Source organism: Chelonia mydas, chromosome 1 (genome assembly GCF_015237465.2).
Source record: "Chelonia mydas isolate rCheMyd1 chromosome 1, rCheMyd1.pri.v2, whole genome shotgun sequence".
NCBI lineage: Eukaryota > Metazoa > Chordata > Testudines > Cheloniidae > Chelonia > Chelonia mydas.
Window position 1 is genome coordinate 249,078,714 of NC_057849.1, and position 15,865 is coordinate 249,094,578.

General features: G+C 41.3%; 1 protein-coding gene across 6 annotated transcripts in view; it reads left to right on the forward strand.

Annotated features, from left to right (window-relative positions):
- STAB2 (stabilin 2) overlaps positions 1–15,865 on the forward strand; it is a 139,942-nt gene that overhangs the window by 25,363 nt on the left and 98,714 nt on the right. For 5 of the 6 annotated variants that reach the window (XM_043541910.1, XM_037879700.2, XM_037879695.2 and 2 more), the window contains 5 exons: positions 344–477; positions 6,501–6,634; positions 11,147–11,229; positions 12,383–12,532; positions 14,364–14,507. In XM_043541910.1, the coding sequence (XP_043397845.1) occupies positions 344–477; positions 6,501–6,634; positions 11,147–11,229; positions 12,383–12,532; positions 14,364–14,507 (645 nt within the window). The remainder of the gene's footprint in view (positions 1–343; positions 478–6,500; positions 6,635–11,146; positions 11,230–12,382; positions 12,533–14,363; positions 14,508–15,865) is intronic. The other variant, XM_037879706.2, reaches the window with a different exon arrangement.

Genomic DNA, 15,865 nt, shown 5'->3' on the forward strand with positions numbered 1-15,865 from the left:
AAGAAAAGGTCTATGTGAACACTGATTATAAATTTGACCTATGGGCACTGATTTTAATAAATACCTTCTTGTAAGGCAATGGCACCTAAAGAATTTTATTTCTTTTTTAAGGATATAATTTGAAAGCCAGAAATTTTCCAGGATGGATAAAATCTAGAAAAGGGTTGAATAAATCTGGATAAGCTGCATATATGCATCTGAATTTGCTGGGTGCTTACCTGAGCCTTTTGAAGTTGTCTTTAAATCCTTGCCCTGGCTTTTGTGACAGAAAAATGCTGAAAATAGCAAGTCACTAATGAAATCCAAAATACAATCTAACTTATGTCTTTCTTCCCTGATTTAGTCCCACTGTGAATGCAAAGAACATTACAGAAATTTAGTACCTGGGAAAGGATGCAGTATGACAGATATCTGTGAGACTAACAACACCTGCCATAAAAATGCAAAATGCACTATGGTTGCACCGGGACAAATTGTGTAAGTCTTTTTCCTTCTTAAATCTTTCACTGATTATATTTTATTCAGTAAATAGTGTGACAGGGTCGGGCCAGATGGCTATAGGAGAGTAATCGAAGGCAGATATATTAGCCCCAGGCTAAGTAGGTCCCTTTTCCCTGGGTAAGGTAACAGGGAAGGTTCCAGAATAATCAGGAACCTTCTGGAGACAATTAAGACAGACAGGCTGATTAGAACACCTGCAGCCAATCAAGAAGCTGCTAGAATCAATTAAGGCAGGCTAATCAGGGCACCTGGGTTTAAAAAGGAGCTCACTTCAGTTTGTGGTGTGTGTATGAGAAGCTGGGAGCAAGAGGCACTAGGAGCTGAGACTGAGAACGCGGACTGCTGGAGGACTGAGGAGTACAAGCATTATCAGACACCAGGAGGAAGGTCCTATGGTGAGGATAAAGAAGGTGTTGGGAGGAGGCCATGGGGAAGTAGCCCAGGGAGTTGTAGCTGTCGCACAGCTTTTCCGGGAGGCACTCAAGACAGCTGCATTCCACAGGGCCCTGGGCTGGAACCCAGAGTAGAGGGAGGGCCCGGGTTCCCCCCAAATCCTCCCAACTCCTAGTCAGATACAGGAGGCGTCGACCTGGACTGTTGGTTCAGAAAAACGGCCAAGCTGAGGGCTGCCGTGAAGCTCCAAGGCGAGCAAATCCGCCAATAAGCACAAGACCCACCAAGGTAGAGGAGGAACTTTGTCACAATAAGCTATTAAGGAAAAAGAGATGGCAGAGCAATTCGCAGTGTATCACTGACAGTTTCTTTACAAAGTAACTTTATAAAACTTTGGAGCATATTAGCTCCTGCTACTAGTGCTTGGTACAGTGTAGGGAACAGCAAGATAGTTGAGCATTGTGAGAAGAGAGTGTGCATATGCCATTGCATTTATATTGCTCATTTATAGCTTGATCCAGTGTCCACTGAAGTAAATGGGAGCTCTTTCACTGATTTCAATAGGTTTCGGATCAGACAAGTATGGTGGTATCGTAGATGGAGGTGCAGTATATTAGCAAAGAATTATACAGTATAATCTACAGAGAATATGTACTGTAGCATAATGTACAACCTTAGAACACAGTATTAAAACAAAGAGTTAAACGATAACTCTTTTCACTCTCCAGAGACGTTGTAATATGATTGATGTTTGGTTTATAAGAGTTTATTTGTAGTGTTGCATTTTAGGATTACAATATGGCTGATAATACAGGGTAATAATTCCTGTCTGGTGTCAAAAATACTTTCCATATAGGTGTTCACACTTAGCATAAAGGCAATTCTCTTGGTTTAAGAAGAGGCCATCTTATCAATTTTTTGCATTCTAATGCTGGTTGTCCTTACAATACTAATGGAACTTTTCTATTATAAATTACTGTGCATTTAGAACAAGTTTATACAGAATGTTCTTCTGCCCACCTATGGAGCAGGTTCCACAGCCTCTTCTCTGTGCCCCACAATCTACCTTGTGATAATGACACAGAAAGTAGAGCTGGGTGGCAAACAGTTTTCCTATCCTGTGAGAGTTTTTGAGATTTAAAACAAAAATAAATTGTCAAAAAAATTCACAAACCAAAATTCAAGTCAGGTCAAACAAAATGTTTCATTTTCATAATTTTGAAATGGTTTGTTTTTATTTTGACTTAATATTTTATTTACTTTTTTTCTATAAATTAACTTAGATTTCAAAACAAAAAGTGGTTTCAAATCCAAAATGGAACTTTTTTCATTGAGAAAATATTGAAATTGGATATTTTAACATTTTCAACTGGATTGTTTTTTCAAAATTAGTTCAAAATGGGAATTTCTTTAAAAAGCAAATAAAATGTCAAATTTCAGCCCTGCACAGGACCTTCAGTTACATAAGCCCACAACATGGTCTGAGTAGAAGGAGCGGTAGAGAGTAGTAACAGAGCAGTAAAGTACAGATCAGATCAGTAATTTATACAATAGGGAATGAAGCTGAAGATATTTATAAATCATTTGCCTTCACTGAATAAAGAGAAACAGATAACTATGACTTATTTCTTTAAAAGTCTGCTGGCCATTTCATTCCACAAAAGAATAGACACATGAATGGTATTACTTTCACCAAAGGGAGCAGAGGCCCAGGGAAAGCATGGAAACCTTTTAGTCCCTATATGAACAAGCGGAGCATTATGATTTTATTGGTAAGGAAGATCACAAGAGATCATCCATTAGGTGGGATTTTAAACAGAAAAAATTTAGAAAATTTTATATCTGGGCTAACTCTGAAACCAGCATTGCAACTCTGGCACCACAATCTAAACTAGTAAAAATAAAATTCACCCAACAAGAAAGCAGTAGAAAGTAAAACGAATTATGTCCAGGGGTTTTCTTCCACACGTTATCATTTTTCATTTTGCCACTTGAACTTTTCAAGAGTTGAAGAAGGGGTTTTATTTTACATTTTCCAACTCAGAAAAAAACAAATCCCCCTGAACATCATTTGATTACATTCTGTGACAAAGAGAGAGATGGGAAGGAATTCTAGATGTCCCCAAAAAGCTGGACATTTTTGAAAAGACTGAAACTTCCAATTTATAGTCAAACAAAAAAAGATTTGAATGAAAATTGTGATAGCTAGATGTGGGCACAGCCATAATAAAGAGCTACTGATGCTGCTGTTGTATCACAAGTTTAGAGGGAAGTGATGCCACTTCTGTGTTTGACTGTAGCTCAAATTTTAAACCTATTTGTCTCCAACTTCCAGCTCTTCTTCCTTTGTTAACACTTCAAAATAAGCTATTGTGGTGGCCCCGAGCTAGACCCAGAATGTATTGTTGCTCTCTCGTAACTGGAAATTGTAAGCGTCCGTTGTGTCACCTCCTTTGCAGGTTTTTTTTTTTTTAATGCACAGTTGTACTGCTGGCCTGCTGCCTCAGTCAATTCAGTTTCCCATGGAAGCTCTTTGCTTAGAGGAAGATACTTTACCTGAGGTTTGGGGGTTATAAAATAGCAGTAGCTTGGAAAATCAAGACTATTGCTGTCTGTTTCTGTTCCCGTATAGGTCTTTTCTGCACTAGTGTTAAAAACATTTAAATAACATTTCTTCAAGACAGAAGTTACATACAGTTATGTCGTTGAGGTTCACTAAGAAACTTCAGCTGGTGCAGAACATGGTAGCTCAGCTAGTTAACTGGGATGGTTATTGAGAGCACATTCGATTGTAACCTCTTTGGGGCAATGCCAAGCAAAATGGGGCCCCCAGTCCTTGTCCTCTAGTTGGAGCATATAAACCTCTTCCCTGACTTTTCTCTTGTGCTTTTTTACTTCTCTGTATTTTGACTCTGTTCCTAAAATAAAAAACACTGGTTAAGTAGCCACGCCTCTTTCCTATATGCAGGGGCTAACCTCTGGGGGAGAGGCAGGGAAACTATCTCTCTCTTCTCTGCTAAAAGGAGAGAGAGATACTTCCCCATTCTCTAGCTTGGGTAAGCAGCACTCCCCCACAACTCCCATCCCTCCGCGACTGGTGGAGTGAGTCTTCCCCATGCTGTTTCATTCTCACAACAAAGATTAAAAAGTAACCCAGCCTGGTTTGCATTAGGCCTGCTCCTCCCTAGCTGTTCCCATCCTTAATGGAAAACAGTGGATTGAAACAGCCCCATTCAAAGTAAAACAAACACACACACACACTGAAAGACTTTACAGATTGCACCAGCCACATGCTCCAAACAAGAGACAAAAGTTGCCCAATACAGGCAACTGCCTGGCTGCTCCCTGCCCCAACACACAGAGATAAATTAAGTCATTTAAAAGGCAAGGGAAGTTCAAATTGGAAGCTTTGCTCCCAAGCAGAAGTTATAATTGCAAAATGTTTATTTCTGCAGCACCCAAATCCAAACCAAAAAATTGGCTTCTAATTCCATTCTGCACAGTCAAAGGTGGTATTTTTCTGAATAAATTCAATTCAGTTTCAAACCACAATGCCCAGCCCACATTTCTAAGCTCACTGTGACTCTAGAAACGACCACAAGTGAATGTGGTCAGCAATCTATTCCTTGACAAACCTTTGCTGTAAAAGAAGGCAGCATTAATTTACAAGCCTTAATCTGATTTCTGTATTATTTCAAAAACTGCTTCTCCTGCCAAGTTGTTTCTCATCTTTTTTAAAGCCCAGATTCTAGGAAACTCTGAATTCTTGTACCCATAGCCTGAGACTTGCCCAACCACTCCCCTTTCCCCCATAGAAAGAAGGGTTCAGTCCCAAAAGTTTCAAGGCAAAGAGGACCTGTGCCTCTGCAGCAGATCTGGAGTCCCCTGCTCCCCACTCAGGCTCTGTGGCAGTGCAGATGCCCTAGGGATCCCCTTAGAGAGCAGGAGGGCTCACCAGCATAAAGGGCCTCCCAGGAAAAGTAATACAACCATTTGCCTGTATTAACATTCCTGCTGTTCTTCCACTGCGTTGGTAGAGGGCAATACATGGGCCTTTTGATCACAATCCCAGATCTCCTCCCAAACTTCTAGTTCTCCAGACTCAGATTACTCTGTGGACTTTTTAGGGCAAGAAGGGTGTTACCTTGAAGGCAGCTGTCACACATCTCCCCTCTGTACAGGCAAAGGAGATCTACAAGGGGGACAAAGCACCATCTGGTTCTGGATTAACACTACTCTACGTGTGTGTGTGTGATTACCAGAAGATGTGGATGTGTAATAAATATAAACAGGAGGTGGACACCTTGAGGTTGTTTGGTCATATAAAGAAGATTCTTTTGATTGTGTGGAATAATACTCCTTTAATGATGCTTATAGAAGACTCAGCCAGATGAATCATTAAATACAAGGCTCATCTGATAATGTAACTTGCTTGAGACTTAACTGGGAAGGGTGCTATTGTTGACTTTTTAATTTCAGCCATGGTCGCTGCTTAAACCACACAGTGGAGACTGCAGGCAATCTACCAAGTACAAAATAACAGTGGCAACATTAGTGAAGATGGCAACCTAGGAAGATTTTCAAAATCAGCTAATGATTTTGTGTGCCCAACTTGAGACACCTTAAAGGGGTCTGATTTTCAGAAAAAATCGAGTACCTGCCCTCTTAATAATCAAGCCCCTTCAAGGTGTCTCAAAGTTGGGCACCCAAAATTGCTACTTGCTTTTGAAAAACCATGACCATTTGTGTACACTAGCAGCTACTCAAGAAACATTTGTGGTTGTGCAATTGAAACAGTAGAAGGTCTAACATCCTCTGGAGGGTGAAGCCTCTAGTGGGCAACCTGATTGGGTATTTGAACAGATGATACATTCCATCCAGTAGAGGGCAGTAGTGCACACATTGAGGAAGGACAGAAACACATACTATGAAAGCATGTGATTTCATATCATAATGACTGTAGAAGAACTATGCTAAACCATCAGTAATGTTGACAAAAATGACTTAGCTTGATAGCAGTATTTTAATCACCACTCCTTGGTTTGCTGAAAAGACATACACAAATAATTGCCAATATGTAACAGAGATACAGTGTACATTATGGCAGATAAAAACATGGCTTCAAATGGATGTAGCTGCAGCTTGGTGATCAGTGAGCTCATATCAAACCTCATTATAGACAAAACCAGAGAAGTTTAGGTTAAAGAATCTATAAAATCTGGCAAATAGACTTTAATTTTGGAACTGTATCTTTGCTTCAATGTCATATGGCTTCACTTTCATCACCTTGTGCGGTCTTGTGCTAAGATAGGACACAAACGCTGTTACTGCAGTGAAGTAAAATTACTGCTGGTCAAATAATGAATAAATGTATTAACTTTATATGATAAGTGACAGAAAACCGAGGAATCATTTATTAATCAAGTGCTATTTGACAGTCTGTAGAACTGATCAAAAAGGGAAATGAAATGTATTTGCAAATCATCAAAATGCCGGAACTCAGATAAGTGATTCACAACAATTTAATTAGCTCTGGTTAAAATTTTACTGATACAACAGTATCTGTATCCAACTGATGCTGAAAGTAAATTTTGTTCTTTTCACAGGTGTACTTGCCAGAAGGGTTATGTAGGTGATGGGTTTGTATGCTATGGAAACATAATGGAACGCATCACAGAGCTGAACACTGAACCAGGAGGACAGTGGCAAGGAAAACTGACATCTGCCATAGCACTCATTGGTAGGTACCTAAGGAAAAGAATGCAGATTTAGTATGAAGAGCTGTCAGCAAAGAAACATTTAGCCTGAAGCCTAGAAACTCCCAAGACTACCAAAAGTGTGAGTGTCCCTCACTCTGTCCCTGCTAACTAGCCCTTGAGGTATCTAGTGTTTCATTAGCTTATTCAGGCTGAGTGACAGCTGATCGCAAGGGAAGAATACCAAGTTAATTAAGAAAAGTCTCAGCCCAATTTTGAAATTAAGAATGAGAACAATTTCTGCGTGGAAAAAGAGGTTCCTCTTCCACTGATCTCACTTGAGTCTATTCGTCTAATCACTTTGAGAGAGGGCTCCAAAATGTGGCTCTTGGACTTGTTTATTTTGATACATTCCTCATTTAGATCTCGCCTTGGCAGGCTTTCAGAGCACATAGGCTGGAGGACCTCCCTAATTTGAGGGACTTAGAAAAGAAAAGAAGAATCTCAGTTTATATTTGTTTAAGAAATACATTTCTAACTCTATTCCTTGCAAAAAGAGCCTTGAAAATGCAAACTGATGTAAACCAATCAATGGGTTGAAGGCTTGTCAATGATTTTTCACTAAGATCACAGGTAACTTGGCGTCCAGTCACACCTACTCAAAACTGGCCTTTGGGGCTGGAAATACTATTGCCACAGGTCCTTCAAATCAGTGCATAGCTGTTGGAAGCAGCCCTTCCCGAGCCACCTCTAACGGCACTAGGACTGCGGCAAGATTCCTATTAGCTACCTACTTATGGCTAAACTCTTCTACAGAGCAGACAGTAGGATTCTCTGACTACCTGTGGCAGCTCAGTAGTGTGAAAGGAAGCACAGATAGTTCAGTGGACTCAGAGAGACCGAGACCATGTCAGACTCAGCTCTGACACGGAGATTTTGTAGATAAGATGACACTTAGCATTTCCATAGCACCTCCTACTGAAAGCATTTTATAAATATTAAATGAATATAATCCCCCTATGAGGTAGGTATCCTCATTCCACAGAGGCATAAAATGAAGCACAAAGAAGTAAAGTGATTTTCTTAACGTCATACAGTGGTGTCAAAGATATAGCTGGGTATATATTGAATCCTGACTTCCAGCATCTTGCTCTATCTACTTTTAACTCTACATTTACTTTGCTACCACTGTACAAAATAGCTGTTGTCGTACTGCATAGTGTCAAATCATACATTACGCTGATGGCACAAGCCAGATGAAATGACATATGTTACAGACAGAACAAAGACCTACCACCACATTCGGTCATAATTTCCAACCGCTTGCCAAGGCAGCTTGATATTTTGTGCAGGAAAAAATATACAATCCCACAAGTGAGCTACAGCTTTGGCCATTATAAAGCAGATGTGCTGCTGGAATTTTGGCATTTCTGATGTTTTTAATACTGTTACTAAAAGAGGAATGAGGGGAAGAGGCCTAGTTGGAAGTGGAGGAAAACAGGAAGGATGGTCACAGTGCCGGGAACTGCTGGAGAGAAGAGAGCAAAGAATTTGGAAGCTAGGGCAGATTCTTCATATGGAGTACAGAGCTGTGTTTGGTGAATAAAATGAAATGTGACTTATTTGTGAACTGCCTTTTATAAAGGAGACTGATGGGGAAAAATATCTAGGATGCTTTTGGTTTCACAAAGCCAAACTTGCATCTGGATCCCATTTTATTGGACCCCAAAAAGTTCAGGTGGCTGAGGAAGCCAGTTATTGAAAGCATCTCATGAGGAGAGCGACAAAAATACACCGTCTTCTGTCACAACCTTAAAAAATTGAAGGTACAGACAGATAGTCCCAAAATGATGTTACATGTCTGAGTTAAATCGCTAAAAGCAGGAAATACAGAGATAAATTATTTGCATAATCCTCTTCACTCTGCCCAGTTATTGCAATAAATCTGTGCAAGGTTCTGAATGCCTCTCTAAAGAAGAATGGGAAGACCCTACATTTGGCTAAGGATAAAATGTGGTAATTTTTGCCAATAGACCCACTTTTTACAGTGAAAATAGGAATATTTTGCATCGGGATTATGTGCCAGAGTTTCACCTCATTTGTTGTGCTGTATATTCCCCTACTCTTGGTCCAATCTTTACCTAGCCTATAATCCTTTAGATATGTCAGTGTCTGGAGGGACAGTGGAAATGACTGACATCAGTTTTAGGTGTCAGTAACATCAAATAGATAGCTTGAGGCTAGCAGGCACAGATATTGTTCAGTTATTAAGGGCAACAGAACCCTAGGGTGTGCTCCAAAAAAAAAAAATCCAAAGATTGTATCATGACTCAAGCACAACAAAATTTCAATATGGTCCAAAGAATAGGGCACTAGGCTGGCAGTCAGGGGAGCTGATCCTATTCCTGCTTCTGCCACTGACCTGCTGTGTAACCTTGGACAAGTCACATTCCCCTCTCTGTGCCTATGCTTTCCCTCCCGCCCTGTGTCTGTCTTGGCTAATTAGACTAAGATTGTCAGGGCAGGACTGTGTGTCACTATGGGTATGCCTATGCTGCAGCTGGGAGGTGGTATAATTCCCAGCTCAGGTAGACATATATATGCTTGTTTTGTTCAAGCTAATGGCAGCACGGGCAGCAGCCCATGCCAGCTCTCTGAGTATAGTCCATCCACGACCCTAGGTTGGTATGTAACCCATGCCTGCTTCGTGTGGCACTCTGTCCCTCTCTAGTGGCACCTAGACCAACTAGAGATTGATGAGCCTGCTACAGCCTTGGCTAAAAGACAAGTAGCTTTTGGTTCACATGTTAAGCTCCAAAGGTCCCAGGTTTGAACCTGGCTGATGACAACCAGGGTCTGTCAGCGTGACATGTACACGGACAGCTAGCCTGAGCTGTCACCACAGCCACACTGCTATTTTGAGGGTGCTGGCTAGCATGTGTATGTCTGCCTGAGCTGGGAATTTCACCTCCCAGCTGCAGGGTAGACATATGTGTTTATATAGTGCCCAGCATAATGGGGCCCTGATCTTGGTTGGTGCTTTTTGGTACTGCTTTAAAACAAAAAGTAACATTGGACAACAAGCCATCTTTCCCCTTAACCAATCCTGGGGCATGAATGTTCCCCTTCATTTTGCCAGCACTGAGAACCTATAACATATGCATGTTAACTGTGCAAGTTACTTTGCTTTACACATTAACTGCATGTTAATGTCTTTTAAAGAATAAAAAGACAACCTGCACATTCTGCATCTTCCAGTCAAATTACAGAATCTTAAACTACATTTTGTGTATTTATTCTAGAGTACACAGCACCTGTGATAAACTACAAAAAGACAAATGTGCTCTGTCAGTAAACTTTTACTGTTGTGTTATAATTGGAGTGGGGTGAATAACTGATTTTTTTGGTTCACTGCCAGTTCTGAAAAAAAAATAGGAAAAACGTCATTTTGACCCGAATTGAATACAAACTTGTTCAGAGTTTTTGGTAAAACAAATATTTCGCATTGAACAAACATTTAATTCAACTGGAAATGTTTTGGTTCTCGGCCTTTTTAAAGCGCTAGATTCACAAAACAGCTGGAGGAGGTGTTGGTGCCCCCACTTATAACCTTTAACTTAGTGGGTAAGTCACTCACCTGGGATGTGGTAGACCCAGGTTTGAATTCCTGCTCTGAAACAGGGACTTATCCCAGGGCTCCTCCCATCCCTGGTGAATGCCCTAACCACCAGGCTATAGCACCCTTCTCAGAGTGGCTCAACGTCTTTTCTAGTATTTTATATACAGTGAAACAGCTTCAACATCCCAAATTCAAATCTAGGTCTCCCAAATCCCAGGTGAGGTCCTCAATCACTGAGCTAAAGATTACAGGTGTTCCTCCTTCTCCATTGTTGCCTAAGTCCCCTTGTGAATCTAGCCCCCAAAATTTTTTGGCAAATTCATGACAAACTCACAGATTGTTTTGGTTTGAACAAAACTGCATTTTTCCACTCAGCTGTGTTATAATTTTAAACCTCTGAAAACAGGGTTTAATATTGAAACTATTAATGGGCTTAACGATAGAATCAGTGCTGTGAAACTGCTGTTTTGTAAATGATGTGTCACCGTGAATAGCAAATTAACCTTTATTACCTAGCTAGGTGTTCTCTGATATTTGCACTACCAGCAGTTAATTGGCAACTCCCCAGAGAAACGGATTTATTTCAAATAGCAAGCCTGTTCCTGGACAGAAACTAATACAAGGCTGAGTTTTCAAGTTTTCAAGACTTGCACTGGGTTCTGTTCCATGGAAGCTGGATGACCAAAAACAGTTCTAAATGTGCTCGCCTCACCATATATAGTAGGTACAGTGATGATTTGGATTTCATCCATAATTTGCTGCTCATATTCCAGGTCAATCACCAAGTTATTTAGCTGTTAAATTTTAACAATCACAGGTATTGTTATTCTGGGTTTTGTTTTTTTTTTGGCACTGACAGTACACGTTACATTGTACAGAACATAGAATACACAGTCCCTCATGGTATTCATTTTGTCATTTGTTTTTTTCTTGTAAGAAAATGTCTACGAATGGCCTCTAAGTAGTCTGGGACCATTTACTGTTTTACTGCCAACAAACAAGGGATTCAAAGGAATTAATGTAAGTGTGTGGGGGGGCGGGGGAGGGAGATTAGTTGGTAGGTTTTTTTTTTTTTAAATGTCAAAATCAGATTTGTGTTGATATTTTAGATTCCATAGAACCTTTTCAAGCTAGTTTGATTTGAAACTGTAGAACACTGATTGTATGTGTCTAGGAGTCAAAAACTAAACCTTCACACTTGAAAGAGAAACCAAAAAAAAGTCTGTTTTGAGACAAGATCGGTGAGGTAACATCTTTTATTGGACCAATTTTTGTTGGTGAGAGAGACAAGCTCTTGAGCTTACACAGAGCTCCTCTTTCAGTCTCCTCTTTATTTTTTGAGTCTGGCTATAATGCAATGTTACTTTAAATCTTTAGGTTTTGTTACTTCCATTTACCCCTGCACATATACAATTAAAAAAAAATTCTAAGGCCAAGATTTTCAAAAATGAATGCCTAAAGTTAGGCTTCTAAGCAGGGCTGGTCAAAATATTTTCAATGAACAAATTTCTACCAAAAACAAAAAAGTTTTTCATTTTTATGGAAATTTTTCACACAATTTTTTCTGTTTTGTTTCAAACTGAAAATTGTCAGATTTTTGGGGAAATCTTCCTACATTTCTCTCCCTTTTTTCCCCCCACTGGGATAGGACTGGGATGCAAAGGCAGAGAAAGTGGAGGGAAACAAAACACAAAAAGAAAAACAAAACAACAAAAATGAATTTGATTCATTCCATCAAAAAATTCAAAATTTTGAAGGAAATGAAAATCTTTGCAAATGTTTCTGTTGTAAAAAACAACAATGAAAAATTTTCAACCAGCTCTATTTCTGCATCTATATTTAGGTGCCTAAATAAGTGACCTGATTTTCAAAGTGTTGATCATCAGGCTATTCCTTTGAAGTCAGTGTGACTACTCACATGCTTAAGATTAAGCATGGGTGTAAAGTGCATGAGTCAGAGAGACTTTCATTGATTTCAGTGGGCCTTGGATCAGGTCCTGAAGGCTCCTCATTTCAGGAAGTACTATGTACTGAATTAACCCTATGGGATTCAGACACATCTGTTTCTAAAATAGATGGACAGAGCATGAGCTCATCTGGGGGGCGGGGGTGTTTTGTTTTTTAACAAAGCCTGTAATATAAAGAAGAAATCACTGTCTTTTTGCTCCTCTAGATAAAGGACCTTCTGAGCAATAAGGAGAATGCCCAGTACTTTGTAAAACTTCATATAATTGCTGGTCAGCTGAACACCAATAGCTTGAATAAAACAGATACAATTTACACCTTGACTGGAAAGCCAGGGGAGATATTAAAAAGTGATAAGGTAAGAGTGTGTCTAGATTTTGCTATGACAGTAGCACCAGCAGGGGACTTCTTGCTTCTTTTATTTAACAAGGAGAATGGCAGTCCCATTCAATCTGAGACAGCAGAGTGCAGTAAGATTTCTGGCTAGGAAATGCAGTCCTGTACAATAGCCAGAGTCCAAACATTGCAGAGGGCTAGCATGAAATCCTGGCCCCATTGAAGTCAACAGCAATGCTCCCATTGAATCGTAGAATCATAGAATATCAGGGTTGGAAGGGACCTCAGGAGGTCATCTAGTCCAACCCCCTGCTCAAAGCAGGACCAATCCCCAATTAAATCATCCCAGCCAGGGCTTTGTCAAGCCTGACCTTAAAAATTGACTTTGGCAGAGGCAGAAATTCACTCTTAGAATTCCAGTGTAACTTAACAGGTAACGAAGAAGCTTTTATTTATTAGTGAAGATGTTCTCTAAAATAAAGTCTTTGTAAACACAGAGACATGGCTTGCCCAGGCAGCACACTACCCTCCACCACAGTGATAAGCATGATACAAGAATCTCAATCAAATAGTAAGGAAAACAGAATGGAGACCACTCAGATGGAGATAGAATATTGCAGGCAGAGTCCTGTAGGTCTGTATGGAGGAGAGAAAGCACAGTGGAATTACAGACCCTCTGGTCCACTGAGCCACAATTTGGTCACCATTTTGAAACACATATTCGAAATAAGTCATCAATATAAATAAAATCAATATGGCAAGAGTATTCTGAAAAGGTGGGGCAAAGTGCATTCCTGGTGCAACTCCAGTGATGTAAATTTGGAGTTTCATTATGGATGATTTAACCTCATATTTTCATATGGATGTGTACTACATTTAAAAACTCTTTTTAAGAGCAGGTAGTGTTGTTCATAGCCAGACAAATCTCTCTTGATTTCTTACGCCTGTTTGATTGAAATCCAGCTCTCCTTATTTCTTTCAGTAGATCAGTAGCATCTAAGGGTACGTCAGCACTTAAACCGCAATAGCGGCACAGCTGAGCTATAACGTGTCAGTGTAGACACTACCTACGACAGAAGAGATTCTTTTGTCAGCATAGGTAATTCACTTCCCTGAGGGGTGGTAGCTAGGTCAATGGAAAAATTATTCTGTCAATCTAGCGCTGTTCTACACAGAAACTTTGGTTGTCTTAAATACACTGGTCGGGGGGAAGGGGGGGTTCCAAACCCCTCTCTCCCCCAGCGCGATACAGTTATGCAGATCTAATTTTCTAGTGCAGACCAGGCCTAAGAAAACAGATCTGATTTATTTTTTGTTTTAAACAAACAGTCATTCCATTTATAACAGGAAAGCGCAAATGCAGTCTGAGGCTTGTGAGGTTTCCTGCAGATTTCAGTACAAAGCACGATCAGCAACATTTTGTTGTTTTAATTATATATAATATAAGGAAATGGTTTATATTCCCTCTGGACTGTTGGAGTTTATCATTTAGCTGCAATCACACTTTAAGTGGTTTCCTGACAGATTTTCATTAGCATCTGTTATCAGAGCTGTGTTATTGTAAAGTTAAATCCTGCCCCTCACCACTAGGCTAATGCTCTTCACCATCCTTGCTTCTGTTCTGAACTTTGCTGTCCTGTAACCAAGCAATACAGGCCACATCCAAAGTCCGCTGAAGTCATTGGGATTCTTTCCACTTCCTTTGAGCTTTGAACCAGGCCCTAGCACCTAATAGATTTAAATTTCAGATGATGACCCTGAAAGGTATATGCTGTATGCAATACAGACTCCCCATAGAAATGCAACGGCTCCAAGACAAAAGGACTCAGCACCTATTCTCTGGCTTGTTTTAGGACAATCAATTAAAAATTAGGATTCAGGGAAGTAAGAAGAAAGGAAAACTCTTACAGGGGGATATAGTTGCTTCCAATGGAATTTTGCACATTATTGACAAAGCCATGGACAACGTGGAGCCAACATTTGGGAGCAGTAAAGAGGTGAGGCCTCATACATACAAGTGTCAGCAGGATTTTTTTAAAATATTACTTTTAAATGAATTTAGTACTCATGAAAGATGCCTGATGGAGAGCAACTGTACAAGTTTCCTCAGTCTACCCTGCCAATGTGCCTCAACCCTGACCTGCATGTAGGGTGACCAGGTGTCCAGTTTTCAACCAGAACACCCAGTCGAAAAGGGATCCTGGCAGCTCTGGTCAGCACCGCTGACCGGGCAGTTGACTGTCTGGTTGGCGGTGCCACGCAGCGGGGATGGGAGGCTTCCCGCTAGTCTCCGCCCTGCGCGGCTCACAAGAAGCAGCCAGCATGTCCCCCCTCTGGGTTCTACACATGGGGCAGCCAGGGGGCTCTGCATGCTGCCCCCGCCCCAAGCACCACCCCCGCAGGTCCCATTGGCTGGTAACCGTGGCCAATGGGAGCTGCGGGGGGCGGCACCTGCGGACAGGGCAGCGCGCAGAGCCGCCTCGCCGGGCCTCCATGTAGGAGCCAGAGTGGGGACATGCCACTGCTTCCGGGAGCTGCTTAAGGTAAGCGCTGCCCAGAGCCTGCACCCCTGACTCCCTCCCGGGCCCCATCTCCCTACCCAAGTCCCCTCCCACCCTCTGAACTCCTTGATCCCAGCCTGGAGCACCCTCGTGCACCCCAAACCCCGCATCCCCAGCCCCACCCCAGAGTCTTCACCCCAGCCAGAGCCCTCACACCCCCTCCTGCACCCCAGTCCCCTGAGCCAACCCAGTGAAAATGAGCAACTGAGTGAGGGTGGGGAGAGCAAGCGACAGAGGGAGGGGGGGATGGAGTGAGCAGGGGCAGGGCCTCCGAGGAGGGGTGTGGCAGAGCAAGGGTGTTCGCTTTTATGTGAGTAGAAAGTTGGCAATCCTACTTGCAGGGACAGCCTCCAAAGTAACAGGGGTAATGTAGTTTTCATGCAGTTCAGACATTTACTGCTCTGCTGAGATGTTCAATGAAAGGGTCAGTTGTAATGACGATTTTTGACATGGACACCTGTCCACTGGGAACTGGACTAAAACCATCAACACATATCCCAGAACAGCCATTAGATGGTAGTGACTTTTGGGTAACTCCTGACCTGAGTTAAGTTCAACCAGCAACCAAAATACTGAAGGCCATGATTTTGAAAAATGACCACTAATTTTGGGTGTCTCCATTTTTCAGTGCCTAACATCAGATACCTTCTCAAGACACCTGTTCCTGTGTGATCTTGGGCAAGATACTTAATTTCTCTGTACTTCACTACCTTTCTGGGAAACACAGATAATAATCCTTCAATACTACCATTCTTTGTGTGTCTTGTGGATTTGGAATATAAATTCTTCGGGGT